At 52.3% G+C, this 8,096-nt stretch overlaps 1 protein-coding gene and 1 pseudogene across 1 annotated transcript; one reads left to right on the top strand and one right to left on the bottom strand.

Moving 5' to 3' along the window:
* LOC120681247 lies at positions 1-2,719 on the bottom strand (annotated as a pseudogene).
* Positions 2,720-7,277: 4,558 nt separating this feature from the next.
* LOC120683472 lies at positions 7,278-7,844 on the top strand. Its single transcript, XM_039965547.1, has one exon. The coding sequence runs from the start codon at positions 7,278-7,280 to the stop codon at positions 7,842-7,844; it is 567 nt and encodes a 188-aa protein (XP_039821481.1).
* The last annotated feature ends 252 nt before the right edge of the window (positions 7,845-8,096 follow it).

Below are 8,096 nucleotides of genomic sequence, written 5' to 3'. Positions count from 1 at the left end.
TCATAAACACACATCGGGCAGCTTGGGACACCACAGGTTAGATTTTGCATGGTCCATGGCAGAGTCACCCCTTTTTACTCTAATGGACTCCAGCATGCTCTTTAGAACCTCAGATGTGAGGCTGTCGTCCAAGACATGATGTCTTGTAGGTTTTTCCGCACCATCTGGCTCATGCAGCAGCCTTCCTATATCTGTCAATGAGATCACATCTTCCATTATGACTTTGGCAAATATTTCACCTAGGAACTTGGTCGCTTTCGGTGCATCAGTCACAACAACTTCCAGGGTTGATATAACATGTTGGAATCTAACAAAAGAGATAGATTATGAATAGCGTGTATTTGGCAACAAGTCATGAGTTATTGAATATACTTTTTATCAAATGCAAATGGACCATACCCATGGAGTAGCTGCTGCTGGCTTAACAAATTCTCTTGAGATTTGCACAAGAACACCAAAAGTTTGGCCAAGAGTTCCCTTTCTAGGTCTTTCCTTTCAAAGGAGTCATTGATCCAAAGTGACACGAGTGAAGGGTAGAAGTTGGGTGCATTGAATTCTTTCATTCACAAAACAACCTCCTGCTCATCCTTAGCACTACAGGGTAAATATTATGTTAGTATATGATAAGATTTATGACAACCGGAAACTAAATGGGAGGTTCCATGTTTGCCCCCGCTAATCAGCTTCCCAAAAGTATCAGACTTGTTAATAGGCAACACCGCACATAACATTTAATTATTATTCATTTGATTATGTACATGCTCTACACACACGATTGAGAGACAATAATTATGCATGTGTGAATAGATGCTATAAATATACCTATACTACAGGAAAGAACCATCGCTAAGTGGATGAAATGAAAATCTTCTTTTTTACAAAAAGTAAAATCATACTAGAAGACGGGGGTCATTATCTAATTCAAAAGTGCAGCCATCTAAAGGTTGAATATACTATCGGTTATGGCAAAAAAAAATTACTAGAAATATAAAGAAAATATAACTAGATAAAGCATGTGCATGTCATTTTTGAAAAAGTGGCAATAGCTACATGTGATCATCTTCATCATTATGTGGATAAAAAAAAGACTAACCAAATATGATAGCTTCTGGAAATAATTTTAACCAAATGTGCTAAGGACTTATGACCACATATCAGCATATAACTATAATATAATATTTACAACATGTAAAAAATCATGATAGATCAGTGATTGCCTGTAAAATTCTTTTATGGTTAATATAGATTTTTCTTGAAGAACCTCTTCAGGAAATGTATGTGCTTCGGCACACATCTCCATTGTGACTGTGGATGGTGTATGTGTTTGACCAACAATTGATAGTTGAGGTGAAGCATAATCGGATGTTCCCCATGATGGATTATTACTAAATCTGATGTTTGTTTGATTACGAGCCACTCCTGTAACCAAACATTCTCTTGAGTTTTCTAATGCTTGACAATGATGACTGCTCAAATGAACTTTTGGGAAAATATCATTTGAAATTGGTGGCTTCCCACAAAGTGACATTTCTTTTCCTATGTCACCTTGAAGACCAAGGTGAATGGATTTATCCGAATGCTTTTGATGGTGTGAAACTGGCAAGATCCTATTCGAACGCTGATATTTGGCATCAAGGTTAACATTCTGGGATCCATATGTACGTACTTGTGATGGTCCACGAGAAGACAACACAATCGATCCACGTTTGCTATTTTCAGGAGGTCCTAGCTTTAACCCAGAGCTTATGCAGGCAACAGATGAGTTAAAGTTAGGAGAGAAGGCAAACCTATTTGATTGTCCCAACTTATGTTTTACTGCATCCCTACGGACCTCATCGATCTTTTTTGGCCCTTCCACTTTCCTTCTATGCCTCCACTTGTTTTTCCTAAGGTCAATCACATCTTCCAGCATAAATCTTATTCGAGATGATAACTTTGAGTTTTCTGACAGCTTCTGTATAAGGTCAAAATAAAAATCCATATGTACCTTTGCTCTGGGATGATCTATCATCTCCCCAATTGTGCTCATCAATTTACACAGAGCCTCTAGATCTTCCTCATCTGGGTTTTGATACTCACCTAGCAATTTATTTATGCATTCATGCATTATTCTCTCGGTCAACATTTTATTTTTATGCAACTCCCCAATTAAACGAATATTTCCTAGCATGCGTCTGCGTGCTCGCATCCATTTCTCTTCTCTCTCCCCTTCAGTCTGTTTGATTCCACCCTCTTCTACGGCTTTATCTGCTTCAGCTTGCTCTCTTTCACCTCTCTCAAATTCTTCTTGGCATTTATTTAAAAGCAATCGTTTGAAGGTAATTTTCTCAGCATTCTTCACAAAATTTGGTAGGTCACCAGCCAATCGGAAACAAAAACTAGCATACATCTCACAAAATGTGGGTTCCATCAAGGTTTTGTCAAATATCTGAGATATCACACCATTAAGTGTGACAACATTGTCAATATTCAACTCTTTGACCTGTGCAAAGAGTTTCTCAAAATTTTGGGGGGTTAACTTATTCAAAATACCGTTTAGGTGTCTTTGTTTAGCCTCTTCCTCATCAGACACCTTACCAATCTCATATTTTTTCTCAGCTTTGTGCATAAGTGGCATAGATACTTGAGATGGTGATAAAATACCCTGAGCATTAGTTCTATGCTGCCATTTCTCTCCAGCAGAACCAGGTGACATGCTATGCTGAGATACTTCTTTCATAGCTCTAGGGAGAACCTCAACACTATATTGACTGATGTATGGCTGGTTTTGTGAAATGTTTCTTGTATATCCATGCCCAACATGCTTTATTGCATCCCAACTAGAAGAGATAGGTTGATGAACATTGTCCGAAAGAGAGTTATGTCCTAAAATATGATAAGAAAATTGTTTTCTCCATTTATCATCATCAAACTTGCTAGCCATACGACAGTTAGCTCGGGAAGTTGTTGAACCTCGATCTTTTATCCTTGCATGGTTTGGATTAATCTTAATGTCGGGTACCACAATTAGGGACACCCTAATTGGGCACTAAGACTGCTTTTAAAAACACAAGCACATGACAAGACGGCTAAGCCCACGAAGGCCCACGACCTACTTCTCATTTAGAGGAAAGAGAAGGACTCAAAGAAGCCCAGCATGCGGCCCATTCGCATCCCCCTCGAACCCGCGGAACGATCTCCGCCTCGCTCGAGGGTCCCTCAGGCCCGCTGGGCAATCTCCGCCTCGCTCGAGGGTCCCTCAGGCCCGCTGGGCAATCTCCGCCTCGCTCGAGGGTAGCGGATCTACCCTCGAGCAGGTGGGCAATCTCCGCCTCGCTCGAGGGTAGCGGATCTACCCTCGAGCAGGTGACTCATATCCGCCTCGCTTGAGGCCACCTCTCGGCACAAGGGACAAACGGCCCCGCCGCCCAACCGCTTGCCGTACGAAGGCGTTAAAAGCCAACCACTCCACCACGGCTCAAAGGACGGGCGATGTCAGGCCGCCACTCCCACAGTAGATGTGACCGGGGTCCCATCCGCTGACTCTGGTCACCTTTCCGCCATCCCGGACGCTGTAGCAGCGCCTCGGGACCTGTGACGCGGACAAGGTAGGCTCGGTACTGCTCCCGCCGACCATCCGGACCCGTCTCCCACTGGGGGAAGGGTCCGGCGACGTCACGTGCCCGACCAGGAGGGGCACTTAGATCACACGGACGGAGTCCCGGACCTCCCCCCTTTTAGGAGTCCGGGTCCTCCACGTGTCCTCCGGACCTTCTGGCGTACACACCCGCACTCCGACCAGGGGGTCCGGGGCCATCGCGCGCTACCACTACCACGGGCACCTGCAGGGACCTGATCCGTAGGGCCCACCGAATGCCACCGCCCCAAATACCATGCACCGGCAATAACTACTCCGCCTGCAGAGGCCGGCAGGACGACTGCCGCCATCTCCACAGGACCAAGGACGATATCCAGGACGACAGCGACGCACGCCGCCTTCCCACAGTGTACTTCCTACAGTGTCCGACCACTGTACCCCGCGATTCAGGGGAGGACGGCGACTTCTATGCCCCACTCATGTACGCCGCCCCTCCTTGTGACTATAAAAGGAGGAGGCGGGCTCCCCCTTAGGACATTGGACTTTGTTTTTTGCCTGGTCTCTCGGGCTTTTCTCTTCCAAGAGAACGTTCAAGAACTATTAAACACTCATCTCAACCGACTCCACTTCTAGCAGAGACTTGGGAGCTTCCCTCCCTCTCTCGCCTTGCTTGTAACCCCTACTACAAGCCCTCCGGGTGCAAGATAATACAGTGCTCTCGCACACCCCCTTTGCTAGACGTACGGCCCCGCGGCCGGAACCAAGATAAACCGTGCGTTACTGTGTTGCCTCTTGCATCATCATCTGGGACGAGAAAACACGCAGCATTTACTAGTCGGGATTCGGACCCCCCGGGTCGGGACACCGACACTTAATATTTTCAATAAATGGAGCACCAACATGTACACTCATTAAAACTTCAGAAATATCAAATCCAATCTTGAAACCTGCAGGAAGTTCGATGCAGCTTTGTGCCAATATTAAAAGAAAATCCCGTGGATACCTTTTATGATCAAACAGACATTTGGCGCGCCAGGTAGGGGGGCTGCGTGACATTCTTTCTCTTTTTTTTCCCATTTGATCTCCAGGAATGGCGAGCAGATCCAACGCATACCCTATGGGTGTCTCTGATCCGTTCCCAGCTGGGTTTGTGATCTGGTTCGAGAGTCTCGAGTTCGGAGCGACCGGCAACGGTTACCTCATGCGGCTCCTCTCGCCCAGACGCAACCCCAGCATCCCGACTTCGTCAGCCCGGCGCAACAGGCGCTCGGGTCAGCGTTCGCGACAAGCACGCGCGGAGCGACGTTGCGCGGCACGCCACAGCTCCCCCACGTGGGTCGAGGCTAGCATGTCGCAACTCAACATCAAGGCGAACGGGGCCACCGCTTCGTCATCACGTGCCTCGACGTCATCTACGCCGGCATCGTCACCTGCTGCGGCACTAGTGCCTCCCAGGGGGGGTTCGACTTCGGCGTCGCCTTTCCCCTTCGGGATGCGCAACGCTGCCGCCCATGCCTCGTCAATCGGCGCTAACTTCATCGAGCGTGAGGAACTGCCGGGTCATCATCTTTCGCCAATCCGCAGCCTCATCGCGTCGTCTCCTGACGAATCCTACCCCGAGACGGCGAGCTCGATCGCCGACGACGTCAACTTCTTCATGAACAACTTCACGGCCGAGGAGGCCGAGGACTACTCCGGGGTCTACGACCTCGACGCTCTTCGCTCGTTCCAGCTGGCAACGGCTTACTGCCTCACCAGCTCCGAAGACTCTAGCGACGGGGACTTCGATCCCTCCCGGGAGTGCTTCATGGCGGACCTTGCGGACGAGCAGAACGACGACGCCCCAAGCAATGATGGGGATGGCGGGGCGGACGCATAGGCAAAGCAACCGGTGGTCCCGCCAGCAGCCCCCTCCTCATCAAGCTCGGCGGCGCGACAAGCTCAGCTGGCGCAGCTCAACGAGCTTCAAGCCAAGCTCGACGAGCAGCGTCAACAAACCTAGGAGCTGCGCGCCGCACTCGAGCAGCAGCATACCGCGCGTGGTGCACGCGCCCAGGCGGTGGGACGTGTTGCCCGGGAACTGCAGACGGCCGGCGAAAAACTCGTCGCTGCGGCCTATCTACTTCAAGCTATGCCCGAGCCATCGACGCCTTCGGGCCGCAACTTGCGCTGCGAGGCACAGGAGCTCATCGAGCAAGCTGCCGTGCAGCAGGCCGAGAGTTCTGCATCTCGTATGCGCTCGAGGGCCCCGGAGCAGCCTGGAGGGACTGCGCACCAGGACAGCGAGGTTTCTGTGCACACACCACCAGCAGGGAAGGGCAAAGCAGCCGTAGTGCCCGGTGCGAGGGCACCCTCGGTGCACGAGCGCATCGGAAGAGTTCCCGTAAGGGAGCGAATCCGTGACACTCGCGGGCACGCTGGCGACGGCGACGCCCGCAACGTCATCGACGGCAGGAGGTACACCCCTCGACGGGGTGGACGCTTCGACCCCGAGCACGACAGGGGTGAGTCGCCGGAGCCTCCGGGCACCCGGGTGTTCAGCCGGGAGATTCGAACCGCGCCTTTTCCCGCGCGCTTCCGACAACCCAACACCCTCGTCAAATACTCGGGCGAGACTGATCTTGCAGTCTGGCTCAACGACTACCGCCTAGCATGCCAGCTAGGCGGTGTGACGGAGGACGCGGTCATCATCCGCAACCTTCCTCTCCATCTTGCTGACGCCACACAAACATGGCTCGAGCACCTGCCTGCGGGTCAGATCCACGACTGGGCCGACTTGGTCCACATCTTCGTGGGCAATTTCCAGGGCACGTACGTGCACCCTGGGAACTCCTGGGACCTTAAAGGGTGTCGTCAGAAGCCCCGCGAGTCCCTGCGTGACTACGTGCGACGCTTCTCCAAGCAGTGCATCGAGCTCCCTAGCGTCACCTACGTCGAGGTCATTAACGCTTTCCTCGAGGGTACGACGTGCAGGAATCTGGTGCATGAGCTCGCGAGAAGCCGACCCGTTAACACCAACGAGTTGTTCGATGCTGCCACCAACTTCGCCGCCGGCGAGGAGGCTGTTGGTGCCATTTTCGACGACAAATCGAGCAAGCGCAAGGACGATGCGCCCGCGGAGGGCGGCAACATCAGGCCCAACGCCCCCGCCAAGAAACAGAAGCGGGGGAGGAAGGGAAAGAAGCCGGTCCCACCGAACCAGCGCGGGTCGGGGCAGGCAGAGGACTCCGAGGAGGCCTTCGCAGCCGCCCCAGACCGCAAGGGACCTCGAGGCCCCCCTCGAGGCGGTGGTGGCCAGTTCGACGACATGCTTAAGAAGCCGTGCCCTTATCACAAGGGTCCGGTCAATCATACCCTCGAGCAGTGCGAGATGCTCAAGAAGTACTACAACCGCGTCGCGCACCACGACGAAGACAAGAAGAAGGACGCTGGCAACAAAGGTGGAGATGACGAGTTTCCCCCAGTGGAGAACGCCTTCTTCATCTTTGGAGGAGCAACGACAAATATGACTTCTCGGCAGCGTAAGCGTGAGCGCCGCGAAGTCTTTTCCGTCACCAAAGCCACGCCATCCTACCTCGACTGGTCGAAGGATACCATCGCCTTTGGCCGCGAGGACCACCCCGACTACGTCCCACATCCGGGACGGTATCCGCTTGTTGTCGACCCCATCATCGGCAACACCCGCTTCTCCAAGGTGCTCATGGACGGAGGCAGCAGCCTCAACATCATGTACGCCCCCACCTTGGAGCTCATGGGAATCGGACTGGACAAGCTTCGCCCCAGCAAGTCGCCATTCCATGGCGTTGCGCCGGGGAAGCGAGTTCAACCCCTCGGCCAGATCGATCTGCCCGTCTGCTTCGGCACGGCAGCTAACTTCCGCAAGGAGGTACTCACTTTCGAGGTGGTGGGATTTCGAGGGTCCTATCATGCCATCCTTGGTCATCCCTGCTACGCCAAGTTTATGGCCGTCCCCAACTACACCTACCTCAAGCTCAAAATGCCGGGTCCAAAGGGCATCATCACCATCGGCTCTTCGTTCGAGCACGCCTACGAGTGTGACGTCGAGTGCGTTGAGCGCGCGGAAGCTCAAGCGGAGGACGAGGCCCTCGCAGCCACCCTCGACAAAATGGCGAGCGAGGCCTTGGACTCCACGCACCGACACGCCGGGAGCTTCGAACCCGCCGAGGGTATCAAGAAAGTACCCCTCGACCCAAGCCACTCCGACGACAAGGCGTTGCAGATCAGCGCCACCCTCGACAACAAATAGGAAGTGGTGCTCGTCGATTTCCTCTGTGCCAATGCAGATATCTTTGCGTGGAGCCCCTCGGACATGCCTGGCATACCGAGGGAGGTCGCAGAGCACTCTCTTGATGTCCGTCCCAACTCCAAGCCGGTGAAGCAGCGCCTACGATGCTTCGACGAGCTCAAGCGCCGGGCGATCGACGAGGAGTTGCAGAAACTTCTGGCGGCCGGATTCATCAAAGAGGTATTCCATCCCGAGTGGCTAGCTAATCCAGTA

Source organism: Panicum virgatum, chromosome 7N, assembly GCF_016808335.1.
Source record: "Panicum virgatum strain AP13 chromosome 7N, P.virgatum_v5, whole genome shotgun sequence".
NCBI classification, from domain to species: Eukaryota; Viridiplantae; Streptophyta; class Magnoliopsida; order Poales; family Poaceae; genus Panicum; species Panicum virgatum.
Note: the sequence above shows the minus strand (reverse complement) of the source record. Positions and strands in the feature narration are given on the sequence as shown.

What these genes read in the sequence shown, in the direction of transcription:
- LOC120683472 (XM_039965547.1), top strand. Translation starts at nt 7,278, where the DNA reads ATGGACGGAGGCAGCAGCCTCAACATCATGTACGCCCCCACCTTGGAG.